Genomic DNA, 17446 nt, shown 5'->3' with positions numbered 1-17446 from the left:
TGATGAGACAAGCGACACATTGATGTAGTACTCATTTTCCCTACAACTGTGTTTGCATACCATCAGGTATGCTGTGGCCAGTGTCTTGTGAAGCATTAGCCGTGCTGCAGAGTGCTTTTTCATCGATCCTACATTCCCATCATGTTCAACAGAGGAACGCTATATGTGGTGCACACAGGTAAGCCAAACTTACAACTCTTGATTACTTATCCTAGTGCTTGCTGTCGTATTTTTTATGCATAGCTGATCAATTTGTCTGTATTATTACATGCATATTGTTCACATTCTGTATGCAATTTATTCTTTTCATCTAAAAAAATGTTCCTGCTGATATGTATACATTGCGATTAATTAAACATTTATACTCTGTAAGAAGAGACGTTGCCCTCTGTAGTAGGACATCATAGACACTTAATCAATGTGGCGGGTGGGCTCAGAGTAAAGAGAGGCTGGGGATTAGATGGTTAATTCCAAAAACAAAAACTGTTGACCTTTGGAAGCATAAATTTAAGCAGCCGGACGAGCAGAGGACAGTGGGTCTCCAGGTAGCCCAGCACATGAGGTGGAATCTTGGCACCAATGCTTGCTGACTCATCACTGGAGGACTCTAGTGAGGATACTAGCGGCAGCGAACCGTCCAAAACCACACCAAACATGCCGTCTTCCTTCTGGTATTCAATGACAAACTCTTCTGGAATGACTGTAAGAATCAAAGTGAGGTTAACACCGATTTCAGCACATGTACTGCTCCAGCACAAGCACAAGGGCATGGCAATGAAACCAAATTCAACTCCCAAAGTCATCATAATCATCATCAAGTTTACAACTACTGCAGAACAAAGGCCTCTTCCAGTCATCTCTGATTATCTCTATCTTGTGTCAGCTGGCCCCATGCTATGCCTGCAGCTTTCCTAATTTCATCACACCACCTAGCTCTCTGTCATCCTCGACTGTGCTTCCCTTCAGTTGGCACTCATTCTACAACTCCCACAGACTACCAGTCATCTGCCCTACATATTACACAACCTGCACAACTTCCATTTCTTCCTAGTCTCAAAAAAATTGTGGCAGAAGCCATTCCGCATTGAATGTCAACATTAATGCGATTAGCATTGAAGCAATGAAGTGACACACTGTATCGCCAACGTTGAAATGCATCATGCATGAGGCATGTTTGCAGCCGGGTTCCTCTCTCATGCTTCCCTGTGGACACACTGTGCTATCTAGCAACACTGCCGTAAAGTTTGTATGTGGTGCACTTGTAAATACACATTCAGGCAAGATTGTTTATGAAGCAGGGAACAATTGCATCCAGCACTGCAAAAATTTCAAAGGATCTTCAATGCCATTGAAGAGCGGCATATACCCATTGACCCAAGTTGGTCCGACAATTGGCTTTAAACCCTCAGCACAGCAGCCAAATGCGTTACCCACTAGACCATGAATGACCTAGTGACCCAAGTTCACCGGAACATGTTTCGAGACAACGATATGCATATCCCACGGAAAGTGCCTGAAGTATCCCAAGAACGCCAATCACATTAATAGAACAGTGGCTACTCCTGCCTGTTACACTTGACTTCAATAAACCCAGAGAACAGGCTGGCTTTAGAAAAGGGTATACAACGCATAAACATGCAAGACATCGTATCCCAGACTGGGGCATATCTCCATAATATTCAGCACAGGTCCACATCCAAGCCATTAATCTGGTAATTGAGAAGTTCATCAAGGGCTAGAGCTTCTTATAAATTCAAAGGTTGTGCAGCTTTAAGGGGGGATGCACGGCTAAAATTGCTATTTTTGCCTGAAGACACATTTACCAATTTTGTTTATTTTGGATTCATAGACGTATAAAGAAGCTCATTACCAAGTTTGGTTGCAATCTGTATTGTAGAAAAGAAGAAAATGAATTCTCTTCTCATGACAGTGGTGCGCGCTTGCCATTGAGAGCGTCCATGAACGCTGTATTCAAGATGCGGCCCCAGAGGGGGCAAGAAACGAAACATGGAGTAAATGCCTGCGTTGAAAACGTTTGATTTTTTTGCGCTTTTTAATCATGGGAGACCTTCCATCTAGAGTACAGCAGATCGCAAAGTAAAAACTAAAAAAGAAAAGCATAATTCTGGCTGCGGCACCTTTGTCTACAAGTGCAGACAAGGGCACTGCACTGCTCTAAAGCTAAAAAAAAAAAAAGCAAAGACAACTTGAAGCAATTGCTGAAGAGCAGGTTTATATTGAAGAGTATGGTCAAACCTATGAAGCAGGGTTGGTATTTTGTAGCGATGCCTTTTCCGATTCTATGCTTTTTCAGGCTTTTCGCACTTGGCCACTGGTCAGAGCGACGGTCTGCCCACATTATCAACGCAATCAGGCGGCCGCGTGTGGTGGATGATAAGAATAGCATAGAATAAGGCATAAGGCATCGCTACAAAATAGCGGCCCTGGGCACTTTTATTAATAACTTTTAATAATTTTTGGTCTTAAGGTAAGACAGCATGTTCTGAAATTTTTGAGCTCATTTTTTTCAGTCTACACTTATTGACCAAACAAAACCTTTAGAAAAATTTCATTCATTTTCAAATTCATTTCCAAACTGCTTCACCAAAAGTTGCTTACAAGGCGGTTTCTAGACTTTCTTGTCTACATCAAGATGAGGTACATTTTAGACGCCTAAATATTTTCCAACACAAAAAATTATCAGATGTTTGACATATAATGACAACAAAAAGTGAGCTTCGTTTTTAGCATGACATTTTTACAGCAATGAAAAAAACATGTGTGTGGCCTTATCCTGCACTATAAACCATCCAGAAGGTATCTAATTATAATCATAAACAATCTTAATTATTTTGGGAATGATAGTTTTCTTAAGCTGACATACCTGATGGCCCAATATGACAGCTATAAACTTTTTTTTCTGTTTGTGCTAGGATGCTGAAATTTAGAATATATTCTAATGACAAGAAAATAAACCATCCCTGAAATTTTATCAAAACTGGTGCAGCAGTTCAAAAGCTGACTCTGCAGCACTGCATCCCCCCTTAACACAGCCCCAGTGTTTGAGAAGCAAACATTCTTCTTTCTAGTACCCAACAAAAACAAGTCTACTGACCGATGTTGCACGATTGAGCTGAGGCCCCGTACAATCTGCGATTTACATAGTGCAGTGACTCACCCCCTAAAAAGAGAGCATGCTTACTTTGCTCTAAGGAGCTTCTCAGTTCTTCACAGCTTTCATCCAGCTGCATGTCAGCAGTTAAGAAAAAGCGCATTTGCCATGGGAAAATGATCTAAAAGAGAGTGAGAGACAAAATAAACAAAACACATACTTCAGGCGTCACTGCAGTCTGTGTGTCCTGATACAGTAAAGACAGAATGTGCACAGGTTTGCTAAGAGTTAGTAGTCCTTCAAGTGTCACACACCCCCAACTACTGCCTACAGACTTCAGAATTCGACTTCATGAAGATGCAGCTACACTGCTGTCCCATTCCCATGCAGCCAAAAAAATTACCACAAACTTTAATCGTGTGAATTTTATCAAAATGCAAGATTAAAAGATGTCAAGTTTTTCAAAAGTTTATTGATGAAAGCCAGGAACAACAAAGAGAAAAGAAGTGTTAGCATAATTGTCTACTCTTTTGACAAGCATACTAAGCCCATCTGTATATAAACATGTCACTTGTCCAGTTGCAGTCACTACAATGCTCAATCAATGAGCTCATTCTTGGCCCTTGGTGTCCACAAAAACAAAATGTGGACATGGCCATGCATGGCTACAATAAATAAAAACACGGAACATGAGAGTTGTCCTTTTCAATTGTCTTGTGTCCATGTTTCCTATGCCTAACCTTTAGAACTAATGGGTAACCTTTAGAACGAATAAATAAGCACTTCAACAAGTTGAAACACTGATCATTTATGTAAAACACAGAAATATTAATGAAAATTACCATTCTGACTCCCTGCCTAGTCATGGCTTTGATGCGTGCCATACATCTGTCCACTGCTATTTGGAGTTGGCTTTCTATGGTCTCTGGATAGACTACCTGGAACAGAAAATGAAAATGGTCAGCAAGGTAAGTAAGTTTCTTTTTCCTCCCAGTAAATAAGAACATTTCCCAAACAACTTTTTAGCAGTCTTTCTTGCTGCAGTTTTTCAAATCTCAGAAACAAAATGTCTACCAATCATGAATGCATACGGAATACAGCAGCCTTAAACTTTCAAAAAGAATAGCTTCCTTTAGCTGTTTCGCCCATTTTCATGGTGAGCAATTGGTGGTTGGAAATTGGTGGTCATAGGTTGAAACAAAATTTCCAATGCAAAGAATGCATGCAATCACGTTGCAGGGCATGTTGTTGCTGAACACCAACTGTCAGAGCTCTGTGAGACGCATGTGCTGTCCACCTATACTACCATGAGAAAGGTGCTGGTTAATGACTCTGTTCTCTATGGGCTTACACAATGAAACAACAAATGCTACCCAAATATCCTCACTGCAATAAACACACGTTGTCAAGCACCCTATTCCTTTAAAAAACGAATAGCTTCCTTGAAGTGTTTGGCTATTCACTTACATTGACGATCATCATCGATGGCTTCTGCACAAATTTTTCTGCGGCCTAGAACTGAGAAGTACAGCTCCTGAAGTTTTTAAAAATCTGAGATTTTACTACATTTATTTTTACATTTTCACTTTATTTCAGCCCAGCAGTCATTTACAGAAGATTCCTGCTATTCTAAACAGAGTTTGGAATTTGTGAGTGCTATAGTGGCTTTGCAGTCAGTTGATTGATTTTTGTATGCAATCAAAATGCACATCACCAACTAACCTCGATCTTGGGGTCAGAAATGTGGCCTTGCACCAGAGCAAAAACAACCTTGGGGTGGAAGCGGGGTGCAAACTCTTTCTTTACAGGCGGCTCCTGAGAAACTGAAGGAACAAGATGTTCAAGTTTAGTTCAAGCTTAAGTTTCTGCACATGCCTGTCTGTGGCAAAGTCCCAAGTTAAACATGATCTTAAATGCTAACTAAAATTAGCTTTAATTGTTTTAAGATGTCCTGTTTTTGAAAGGGTACTAATTTGCATGCATGCAAAGGTTTCTTAAAATGAGCAAATTAGGCACTAATCAGAAGTTTAATCAGATTCAGAAGTTGAAATCAGAATTAAAATCAGGATTGAACCCTTGACCTTATGCTCAGCATGAGAACACCACTAGGCAACCAAAGCAGGTCATTGCATTAGTGAATATGCCAGATGCCAAATCTCAAATATGATTTTTTTTTTTTTTAGTTGTTACAAAAGACTCCAAAAGTTTAAGTGTGAGTGGCAGAGTGTAGCACAGTCAGAAAGTTAAAAAAAAGGAAGCATTGAAGAAGAGACATACATAATTAGAAAACTCACTCAGCATTTCCAAAACTGGATCGTGCCCATTTTCAGAGATAACATCCATTTGATGATCACAGAACAGAAGCCTCCTTTTAATGTAAAATAACCTGTAGAATGGAATCAAGTAACGCTGCAGCAAAACATGTTCCAAAGACCTCTGTGCTGGCAACATCCAGAGCTGGCAATTCTGGCACTGAAAAGCAGCTACATAACAGTGGTTGTGCCAGCAATGTTTGCAATTTTTCAAATAAATTTGCCCCTAGACTTGCATGAACATCTGACTTAGATAAAAACTTTTTATTCTCTTCTTGTTGTGGCTGCATGGTTACATATGTATGTTTACACAAGGTTTAGAATGACAGAAAGCTGAGCTAGTTGGTAAGGATTCATTATGCAAAAAAGGTGAGGCGTGCATACAGGACAAAAGAGAAGTGGACAACACGAATGCTGACTATCAACTGAAGGGAGTACTGAGGTGAAAAGAAGAAAGATGACACAAAACTCATCTGCGAGAGCTCTGGAATGGTATCACCATGTGTCAGTCGGGTACATGTGCCGGTCTACGCGAGAGATAACTGTTAAGGCACTCTTCCTTATGTAAAGTAATCGAAGGGTGACTCACGCACGCACCTCCACCATTATAGATATACCATGCCTCTACCATAAGACGCATATCTTCATTCTTGTGCCTGTTCAATATCGTGCATTCATCTAACTCTGGCGTGCAGTTACAGTTTTGGCAATGTAGGGAAAGATTAGAAGGCGATCCACCGGTTAACGACCTTTCATGTTCCTTTAGCCTCTGATTGATACACCGCCATCAGGCATCATGTAGTCGACTGACATGTGGTGATACCATTCCAGAGCTTGCACAGGTGAGTTTTGTGTCTTCTTTCTTCTTTTCGCCTAAGTGCTCCCTTCAGTTGATAGTCGGCATTCGCGTTGTCCGCATCTTTTCTCTTGTGTCCTGTCGGCACGCCTCACCTTTTTGCGTAATGTTTACAGAACACTACTGTGCACACAAAAGCTACGGTGCCATGACTTCAAACATCAGCAACTTGAAAACGACAAATATGAATATGGCTCTACAGCAGAAGGATTACAGTATGGTCCACTCTTAAAGGAAACATCAATTTGTATTCAGTTATAAATGATTTAACAAAGTCCACATTTTTAAGGAAGTCAGTGCCTGATATGATGCATTCAACAGACATCAATTGAAAAAGATCGGTGATCAGAAAAAATATCTTTCTTCTCTAGCCTGAGCAGTAATTGATGCTGCTGCTTATTATAATTAGGTGTTCCCTTTGACAGTGGGCCTTACTGCGCATAGTGCTGTGATGAGAAAAAAATATGCTGTTTTGCTGTACCCCATGCACATGCAGTTTCAGCATTTCAGCCTCATGAAAGCATTTTTGTACAGGTTAACTGTTGCTACAGATGCTTATGTCCTTGCATGCTGCTGCAATACATAGTCCTACCTGAAGGCTTATTTTTAGGAAATGAAAAGTTACTCAACATTACACTAACCTCGAGCTGCCACTCAAGTTTCCTTTAAACAGGAAAGAAATAGGTTTGAGAGATCTTATAAAGTAAACTCAATAAACTCAGACCTGTTCATGTTAAACTTGTACAATGAGCCTATGAATTCCATTAATGTGTACTAGTTCGATATAAAAGTTTATGACATTTATGAAAAGCAGGTGTAACTTTAGAGTTTTTCTCTTTTTCTTCTTCTTCTCTCCTCCGTGCCATCCAACCAGAAGGAACTAGGCGTACCGGGGAGGTGCTGATTGGCTGTTAGGTGAATGGTCCAATGTTACAAAACCACATGTTCATTGACCGGCACACAAGGACTTGTGCACATTGCATTGACAGATAGATACACAATTCTTTCACTATTATTATTACTGAGGGGACGTCAAAACAGCACACATTGAATGCACAGCTGTGGTGCTGGAAATCCCTGCATGGCACATGCCATGGTGGAAAGAAAAGTTAATGTTTTGTTTTGCAGTAGTGGTGTGTTCCCATGGGAAGCCAACTTACAAAGCCATTTGGTGCTGTGCGGAGTTCGATCCATTGAGTGTGGATATGATTTGCTGCTGCAGCTTCGAAATGTTCAAAAATTGCTTTACATAAGAAACAATTTGATTTAATTGGGTTTGATATAAGCAGGTTTGACTGTACTGCATTCGTAAACAGTACCATGTAAGCTACACACATGATAGCAGTCACCTCTGTGACATCTACTCAGCCTCCTGTTGCATAATCACTACCTGAAAGCTTCGAAGAGGAAGGCAAACTCTCTCTCTTGTCATCCAGAGCTTTCTAGAGCCAGGAGTTCCACAAGAATGACAACACAGCCAAGGCTCAGTAACCCTCTTGCCCTTAATACATAACAGCTTAATTTATTCTGACAGAACCTGTGTCTACAGTTATGAAATCTATGACATGGTGCATATGGAAAAGTACTAGATTTACCATGGCTCGCTAAAGTGTCTGGAGCTTGCTATCACATGGAGCATCAAAATGCAGTGCAAGTTTCTAACAATGCTCTTTCTTCTTTTATTCAGAGAATTTTGCAAGGCATATGAAGAAAAAAACAATTTAATAAATAAAATAATAATAAAAGCATGCAATGCAACAATAACTTTGGAAAATTGTTGTTCGTTAACAAACAGGTATCATCCTCTAGCACCTTAAGCTTGAATTCAATCTCAACGAGCGTCATTCCAACAGGTTAAAAGCAGCAGATGGAGCTTCCCCACTAATGGTACTATGGTGCCCATTCTGGTCCCATGCCAGTCACTTCCGTGAGGAGATTAGACAAGAAAGAAAGAAAAAACAAAGAAAGGAAAAACAAAGAAAGGAAAGAAGGTTACAATGTTGTTGTTATATATACTCACGAGACAACGCCTAGCTGCCCAACACGGTAGGCCACTAGTCTTTCCTGCAGTGCCCTCTGATGCAAGTGAGGCGAGGTGATGGGCACAAATCGGGTTTCAGCCAATTCCTTCAAGACAAGGCAATATGCAGCAAGTAAACACCCTGTTGCAGCACCAATTTCAACAAAACAGCTGAAATTTGAAGCAATTTTGCATACAATTAAATGACAGCATTTGTAGTAGTGTGACGACATTGCAGTAGCGTGAAGCCAAGGATATAATTATTGGGTCTTGACTGGCTTGAGTATACTCGGTTTCTACAGAACTGTTTGTTGGCCTGGATGATGCTGAGAGTCACACCAGAATACATGTGGATTCCCATTGGTACAAACAGAACACCCTGGAGACTGAGCACTCAAGAATGACTACCAACTCCTCTAGGCTTCAACATTAACAAGTACAATTACACCTTGATATAATGAAATTTTCAATATAACAAAGTATTTACCTTTTCATAACCATTTTGTCCATAGAACACAATGTATTTAGAACCTCAAATGTATAACGAAGTGTGTTTGTATGCGACTTCAATATAACAAAGTTTTGCTTCTCCAGCAAAGGAATGCTGAGACAAAAATGGAAACTTTTGCAGATGCAGATGGTCAAATGATTGACTTAAAAGAGGCCGCTTGCAAATGCACCTCTCAGATCGCATGCGGCGTGACAAGAGCGACCGCCGAAATGAAGCCACATCATGTCCCATATAAGGTGTATAAAGTCCATGTGCGATAAGATCCTATCACGCCCCACGCACTTTGTGATTTAGGCGCAAGTGAAAGTGTGCGAGGGTAAGAATGGAAGATGGTGGCTTCATGCACAGGTGCTGCCTCTCAACAGGAACAAAGGGAAAGAGGGGGAGGGGAGCAAGTTGGCAGTAACACGATCAAGAGCGCGTGAGGGGCAGGGGGGGGGGGGGGTAACTTGGTGCATGTTGCGATTTCTGCTGCGCGGCTGAGCGCATACGCAGCCGTGCACCCTGTTTTAGAGGTAATCTGCTGCATGTGCAAAGAGTGGGCGTGTCGAGACGGTGTGGCATCATGCAAGCCGTCTTCCTACTCGTTTAGTATTGAAGCTTGCGTAATCTCGCGATTCGGTGACCCGTTGGAGCGAGAGGCAGAAGAAGCATTCCCTCTCCACTGCCGGCGCTTCTTATGACAGTGCCATCTCAGTGTGGGCGACGCTATCAACCGCAGGGTCGGAGTGCACGCGAAAGTGTGGCTGGCATCACTTAATTCATACTGCCTATGTGAAAATGTTGTTAATGGTATTGGCACGTAAAACCCCATAATTTAAAATATTGTTGATATGGCATGAACCCGTATCATTCATCGCCGACTCCCAAATTTATCATAATTAATTGTTTTCCCATTCAAATTTGCTTTATTCGATTGCCCAATAATTTGGAAAATTTTGCGGCCCCTTTCAGTGTAAGAGAAATTTGAGTGCAACTCGATGTGTGTTTTCATTTCGCGTCAGTATTTTGTATTACGATTATATAGGCACATGGTTTGTATTTGGAAGCGATCGCTGCAAGTAGCATAGCTGGCATGGAAAATCTGTCTCGTGCAGCACACTGCAGATGGAGTGAAGTGTGGCGTGGCTGCCTCACTAATCGGGAGACCACAAGAGGCAGTGCATGGGTGACGAGTGGGTGCGATTCACAGCAGCTGCCATGCAGCTCATGCAGAGCTTTGTTTCCACACAGACAATGCCATATCATAGCCATCGTGGCCGCACAGCCCGTCTTGCATGGCACTACGCTTTTCTTCGCATGGCAAGAGTGGCCCTTCATCATGGCGAAATCGGACCACCAGAATCAGAGGTGACAACACTCAAGGGACATCGAGCCTTACTCGTAGACGCTCTCCATCACCCCTTGCAGGTGCAATGAGCCCCGTCGCACGCGCTGGTACCGTGGGCTGACGTCCACCTCATGCCACCCTGCACCCCCACCTCCCCCCCCCCCCCTTGTCAGAAGCACAGATGAGATCGCCTACGCAGCTGCAGATGCTGTGGTAGCAATTCTGTGCATAAGCAGGCAGTCTATCTTCCGCTTTCCTCATTGCATGCTCTTTTTTCCTCTAGCACTGCACTCCGCATTCGCTCGGTTACAAAGCATAACATTACCGACGCTCAATGCAGGAATGGGTGCCTAAGAGCTGCCCTCTAAAATGTGGCAGGGCTTGTCACATGAACATGACATGGTTCCTTGGCTCTAGCATGAGAGAAGACAAGGAAGGTATGCCACTTGTGGACGCTAGTAGAGGCAAATGAGGGAGAGTGTCTCTGTTGACAGTGACTTGCCAGCTGGCGGCATGATAACAGGACAGCTCAATTTCTTTTAACTCCTCCAATAATGAACTAATTTGAAAACTTATTTCGGTAGAACACTCCCTAGACGGCAGCTAACAGCTTCCAGTGTATATAGCCAAAATTTGCAATGGGACCTGGTGAGGGGCCCTTTAAGTGTAATTTCACAGAGCATAATTTAACTACAAATTTATTTATTTATTTATTTATTTTCACATACTGTCAATCCCTCATGGAATTATAACAGGAAGGGCAAGTACATATGGTAGTATTTGCGAACAAAGAATATAAATAGATTATATAATCATAAGTGTGTTATTGCAAAGGTTTTGGTTTCACTAAACAAAAGAATTAAGTAGTCATAATAAATAAATATAGCCATAAATAAAAAAAGATCTTTGCTACATGATCTAGACAAATGCCTTCTGTGACAAGAACTTCAGGTCTCGTACTCACATCTTCAGAGACACTTGCAGCCTGGATAATGGCAGTGTGAAGCGTGAACAAGTTGGTGAGATTGATGAAGAACGCAAGCTGACCAACGCCCTTGTGGAGCTGAGAGAGGTCAACATGCGCAAGTGAAGCACACCCTTCAGCCCATGAGACGAAAGCTTCACTCCGTCCAAGGGCTCTGGCACCATTCAACGTGACCACGGCATCATTGCTTTCGATGTGCACTGTTGTTGAAGAGCAAGAGAAAATGTGGAGCCCTCAAAAGCTGTTGAGGCAATCGCTACAGTTGACTTATGTTAGTCTGACATTGGAGGGACGTACAATATAAATTTGTATTGGCTAATGGCTGGACTAACAGGAGCCTGGCAGTATGAGACTTTCAAACATGGCCTGAATTAAAACATATGTCGAGCCAACCGATGTTGAGTAGATGAATGTCATCTGTAGCAGGCATGCACACAATCAAGTAAATGCTGCAACCAGTGAAATGAATGTCACTATTGGAAGCCATGACGAAAAATAACATAATAAGCTTTTAAATATGTACTACCGAGATAAACTACACAGCATACATGCCATTTTTTGGACAAAGCCAAAAATGAGAGAAAACAGTTGCCAAGGCTGACCTTTCAATAACATGATGAGGTCCTTCAAGAGGCACTTGACGATATAATTTGGGTGCCTGGAGGAATCGGTTGCTGTACTTTCACCACAGTCATTGAGCACTCTGGGAGAATCTAGAATGGGCATCGACAAAACAATTTGTGCAAATCTGGCCTCGAGTGCCACAAGGCAAGTAATAAACACAACAAAACAACAAGCACCTACGATGTGAACAGAAGTCACTTAATTTGTGTGAGTTGGTCCATTATTGTCATAATAAAGATTTGCAATGTAGAAGGCAAGGAGGCAGGCAATAGACACAAACAAGCATTCACGTGTGGTCACCTTCATCTGCTTCTTTTCTGCACTACAGAAAGCTTCTGTGAACCTGCAATCTGCTTGCAGTACCCAGTTTAGTCCCAACTGAACTATATGATACTCTGTCAGATTGCAGTTCTGGTCGCAATTTTTAATTTTTACAGTTTCACAAAATGACGAGGGCTTTGTTAAATGCAAGCTTCATATGAGGTTGCCAGACCAACCAATATGCTGAGAAAAGCTTTCCCCTTTTGATTAAAAACTGCTGCACCTTTTAGACAACCATTACCAATAAAAGCAGCAAATTTAATTGACACTTATAAACAGGAACAGAATGCCATAACATCGCTATACTGAAACGCATGAAACAGAAGCTTCACAACATTTCATCAAAAAACAAAATAGATCGCTATTACTTGGATCTGCTACAGTGATACACAAGCTGGCTACAAATTGAACATTAAAAAGATAATGATTAGTACAACTTATAGCTCTGCCAGTTGAAGGCCTGCTTTCTCCTTTTAGTGTTGCCGGGATCACAATGCCTGTCACACAATGAGAGTACAGCAGACTTCCGTCAATTAAATTATTATTTTTTTTTGTAATTCGATTCTGACTGAATGTCCCGGCCGGTGACCATACATTTCTATGGGCCAAAGCTTCAGGTATTTCGATCCAGGAATTTGCCTTTCCCACATATGATCTTGACTGGTCAGCAAACATACACCTGACACCAATAGCTGCAGCATCTGTTGGCCCTTCTTCAGCATATATTGAAGTGAAAACAGCAGCTCATAATGAATGATTAATGTTTTTACTTGACTCTAATGCGCTCAGTTCTTTTTTCCAAGAAAAGTAGTCCTTAAGGTGCCCATGCGTCACAAACGCATACTAAACCATATTCACGGGCTTAGAATCTTGCCATAAGAGGCAGCAGCATCGTAATCACAACATGGAGGCAGAACCAGCTTTAGTGTAGGTTGGCAATGACAATGAGCCGCTTTCGGGCTCTATGAGAGCTAATTCAAAACAAGCTACTTTAAATGCCAAGGTAGCGTCGTCAGACTTGTTCCAGAAACTTGGCCGCATCGCAGAATGAAATGTCGAAGTGGTTAGTTTAGGTGCAGGTCACTACCTATTTGCAATGGTTGCATAGAGTCAATCAAATTTATTTTATTTATTTACGAAATCTCACAATTGCTCCAAGAACATTATAGTAGTGTTGGAAGGGGGGAATGTGGTTCAATTAGCTTTTTTTATTTTTTGCAATGCAGTACACAGTGATAGCTGAAGCAAACACAGCTACTGTAAAAAAAGAAGAAAGAAAAGTACAATAACGACACGGCCTACAAAAACAAAGCATATTGAAGCACGGTGATACAGAGCCCCTACATTGAAACAAAAAGAAAAAAAGACAGAGTAAAAGCGGGTAAGAAAAGTTTACAACGCATTTCCATCCTTAAAAACATTAAATTTGATTACAGAACACTGAATTAGATTGAATACGCACATCCTCTTTGGAAAGTAAGTTCCAGTGACAAATTGTGTGTGGAAAGAAAGAGAATTTTAGTACACTAGTTCTAGATTTTTTTTCCTGAACTTTCAAGCCATGATCTTGTCGTTGAGAGATGTAGTGTGGTGGTAACATATACTGCATTTACTTGTGTAAGGCCTATACATATTTTCAGACTTTTTACCGGGTGCAGGACTTACACAAGGTAGGCTTATGGCTACTCCCTGAAGCCTTGAACTGCACTCAAATTGCCATGTAAATAAATACAACCCCTGGCAGACGACTAAGCACATTTACTGTTGCCGACTGATCTTTCTGACATGGACTCAGGAGGTCCCGATACAGTCTTTGACTATGGGACCTCCTTATGTATACTACACACATGTAATTATCTTATTTTTACTAATAAATAAATTATGAAATTACTAATAAATTACTAATAAATAAATTATGAAATTATGACTGCATAGTGCTATCTTATAGCAGCTTGCAGGAATTAACCTGGACGTCAGTATGCACGTGGCGCTTGGTGAAACATTTTTTCAAAATTTTTGCACTTCAAAGTAGGCCTTGCACAAGTAAATAAGGCATCTTGATGATACTAGTGTGCTCTTAGTAAATAAGTAAATACAGTTGATTTCCATTAATTCGACCCTCACGGGACTGCAGAAATTGGTAGAATTATCCAGTGGGTTGAATTAAACAAGATGCAGAAAAAATACTAAAAAAAAAACGCCACTGATTTATTTGTAAGTATTTGTCTCGATTCCAACACAACCCCGAATTGAACATGCACCCATCTTTTTAAGGGTTCAAAGTAGAAAGTTAACATAAAAATGACATTAGAGCTCCTAAACAAAGCAGATATCAAATAAGCACTCGACTCTTTAGCAAAAAAGACATAGCATGCCTCCAAGTCTGGCAATAAGAAAAAGGCAAAACCAGCTAACTTCACAGAATGGAAATTTTTTTATTTCCATTGTCACCACTCTTAAAGAACATTGTACTGCTGTTTATCAAGAAACATGACATATCCTTCATGCAGTCCATAGTGCATTTGATATTCAGCATCTATCAAATTACTCAGCAAAAATTGGAAACGGGATGGTGGCCCATGCCTAACCCCTTCCCTACTTCGTCCTGCGATGCATGCATTGTCCAGAATGCAAAAAACATGTGACACGACTTGTTGTCGCTGCTTAAAAGGACACTAAAGGTAAATACTATTAAGTCAAGCTAAAGTGAGACATCAGTGCTCAAGAACGTCTAAAGTGTCAATATTATAGCGAACAGAGCCTCAGTTACTGAGAAACTGAAGTAAATGCAGGACACAATTATAGACTTCCCCAGGACATTGAAGTTCTAGCCAGATGATGAAGGCATTCCTCATTATAATTCTACCACTAGTACTCAACCTCGGGTAATAAAAAGATGATTGTACAGTGAAATCTCATTGATACGATACTGCATAATACGTTCTTCAGGATAATATGCTTTTTTTCTTTCTTTTCATTGTCAATGTCCCATAGGAGTAATGTATTTTCATACAGTCTCTGCAATCGCACTTTTGCATGAAATCAGATAATACAACTGAAGTAGCAGACTTTCACAGGTATTGCTAAAACTCATAGCTTTAGGTTTCAATGTACTAGCTTAAAAAAAACATTCTAACAACCCTCGAATGTGTTAAGCCCCAGCCACACTGGAGGAAAAATGCACATGGCGCACCACTGGCCGTGACACACTGCTGCGGCAAGTGTGGCCACACAGACTGGCAGTGCGCTGCTGCTCGGTTGAGTCGGGAAACAGCAGCTTCCTTTTTTTAACTTACAGAAGAACTTCTTTAGCTGTCAAATATATACATTGAAAATATTTAGCCTTCACCCGCGACAGGCACGACAAGCACCTCAACGATATGAGCTGCATCGCGATTGATATACCAGAGACCTTCCGAGCATCAGAGGCCACTGACCATGGCCAGCTTTACTTAAGCACAGGACCACATGCCTTCGTGGGATTTGGAGTGGCACACTGGCCGACATGAAGCTCATGCCTATGCTGGTACTGCAGGTTAGTGAACACTATCCCTTTCAAGTACGTACACTATGTTGTGCGTGCATTGCCGACTCCTCTCACAGCAGCATGTGTTGCCTGTAATTGTAACAACTGAGAGCCCAACCTCTCTGTAGAAGGTTTTGTTTTTTTGCTAACCGGATACTGTTTTTGATCTTACTACTGTTGCTTTACGGTGATGTGGAGTTCAATCCTCGCCCTTTCAGTGAATCAGAACTAGAATTGCTCAAAAGTTTACAGGCCAGTCAGAGCACCATCATGAACAAGCTGGATGCCATCGCAGCAGAATTTGCAAAACATGAAGCTATGCTCACCAAAATAAATGGCAAATTAGGACCAGCTGAAGGACAGACTGTAACTCTTAAAGAGGCAGTAGAGGAGCACGTGAGTGCAGTCAAACTGCTCACAGAGGGTGTCAAGGAAGTGCAAAAGTGTCGACCTTTAAAATAGAAGTCGAAGGGCTAATCTTGTTTTTATGGTGTTAAAGATGACGAGGTAGAAATGTGGGACCAGTCAGAAGAAGTGATTAAAGGTATCTGTCAGGCCCATCTTGCAATACAAATGAAGTAAGTACAAAGAGCACATTGTGTCGGTAAATACAACAAGAAGTTCAAACACCTGCCGCGGTTGCTTAGCAGCTGTGGTGTTGGGCTGCTAAGCACGACGTAGTGGTATCAAATCCCAGCTGCTGTGGACGCATTTCGCCTCCATCGAAATACGAAAGCACCCGTGTACTCAGATTTAGGTGCACGTTCAAGAACCCTAGATGGTCGAAATTTCTGAAGTCCCCCACTACGACGTGTCTCATAATCAGATCGTGGTTTTGACACGTAAAAACACCATAATTTAATCTTTTTAAGAGGTTTAAATGACCAAGTGTTGTTAGCTTTCCCTTCAACAAGGAAAAAATGGGTATCCTTAAGAATGTTAAAAAATTCAAGGGGCCTGAATACAGTGTAGATCAGAATTACGCTCCAGAAACAAGAGATATCCAGAAAAGATTATGAAAATATGCTAAAACAGAAATAATAGGCACCAGCAGTAAAGTTAAAATAAGTTTTAACAAGCTGATTGTTGACGGCAAGGCCTTCACCTGGGGCAAAGTCCAAGAGGAAGTTGTTCCAGTGTTTAAGAAGTGACAGTCTGCTCATAAGATGACCCCTGCCTCACACAATCTAACAGCCATTGTTGTGAAGTGTAGGAGCATTGTGAACAAAGTACAGTAAAAGCTCGTTAATGCACAACTTGTTAATTAGAAATTTTTGATAATTCTAAGTAGCCACCGCGGTCCGTCCAACAATGTAATGTATCCCACTAATTCACATTGAAATCCGCACTGCCACTGATAATTCGAACTCCACGCCATCGTGGACGGGGAGAGTGATAGCACGCGGGAGCATGTTGGCGACGCTGGCATTCCTGCGCGCAAAACGCAGCTTTGCTCTTTTCATCTGCGGCCCTTTGGTTAGGCCCGACTGGAGAGAGATGCATTTGGGCCTCCAAAGTGCCTGTTGCAGGTCAGTTTTCTCCCTTTCTCTAGACCTTCTAGATAAAACATGTGGCACTGCGTGTTCTTTCTTATGATTTCATTTTTTTCATTTTACATTTTGAAGGCTCTACTCTTTCTCTATGAGGTGTTCTACTCAGAAATGACACCAGTTAACGTCTAAAACATGGCAGTTAATGTCTAAAACGTCTAAAACATGTTTATGCACGCTCGCAGTAACAAGAAACACAGCCTTTGAGATATGTGGCAATTACTCAAAGGAAAGCATTGCTGGGATATGTGTTTGGATGCCACTTATACACTTAGTGGAACTCAGCAACCTGCAGTCGG

At 41.4% G+C, this 17446-nt stretch overlaps 1 protein-coding gene across 3 annotated transcripts in view; it reads right to left on the bottom strand.

The window, feature by feature from the left end:
* Positions 1-17446, bottom strand: part of Sptz (zinc finger FYVE-type containing 26 spastizin) — a 164787-nt gene that overhangs the window by 91918 nt on the left and 55423 nt on the right. For all 3 annotated transcript variants that reach the window (XM_075700296.1, XM_075700297.1, XM_075700295.1), the window contains exons 16-23: positions 11729-11839; positions 11106-11326; positions 8301-8407; positions 5407-5498; positions 4835-4935; positions 3955-4050; positions 3203-3293; positions 492-700 (exon numbers count right to left, since the gene is read on the bottom strand). In XM_075700296.1, the coding sequence (XP_075556411.1) occupies positions 492-700; positions 3203-3293; positions 3955-4050; positions 4835-4935; positions 5407-5498; positions 8301-8407; positions 11106-11326; positions 11729-11839 (1028 nt within the window). The remainder of the gene's footprint in view (positions 1-491; positions 701-3202; positions 3294-3954; positions 4051-4834; positions 4936-5406; positions 5499-8300; positions 8408-11105; positions 11327-11728; positions 11840-17446) is intronic.

Source organism: Dermacentor variabilis, chromosome 7 (assembly GCF_050947875.1).
Source record: "Dermacentor variabilis isolate Ectoservices chromosome 7, ASM5094787v1, whole genome shotgun sequence".
In the NCBI taxonomy this organism is placed as follows: Eukaryota; Metazoa; Arthropoda; class Arachnida; order Ixodida; family Ixodidae; genus Dermacentor; species Dermacentor variabilis.
The sequence above is the reverse complement of the archived record's forward strand: the minus strand, read 5'-3'. Positions and strand labels throughout refer to the sequence as shown.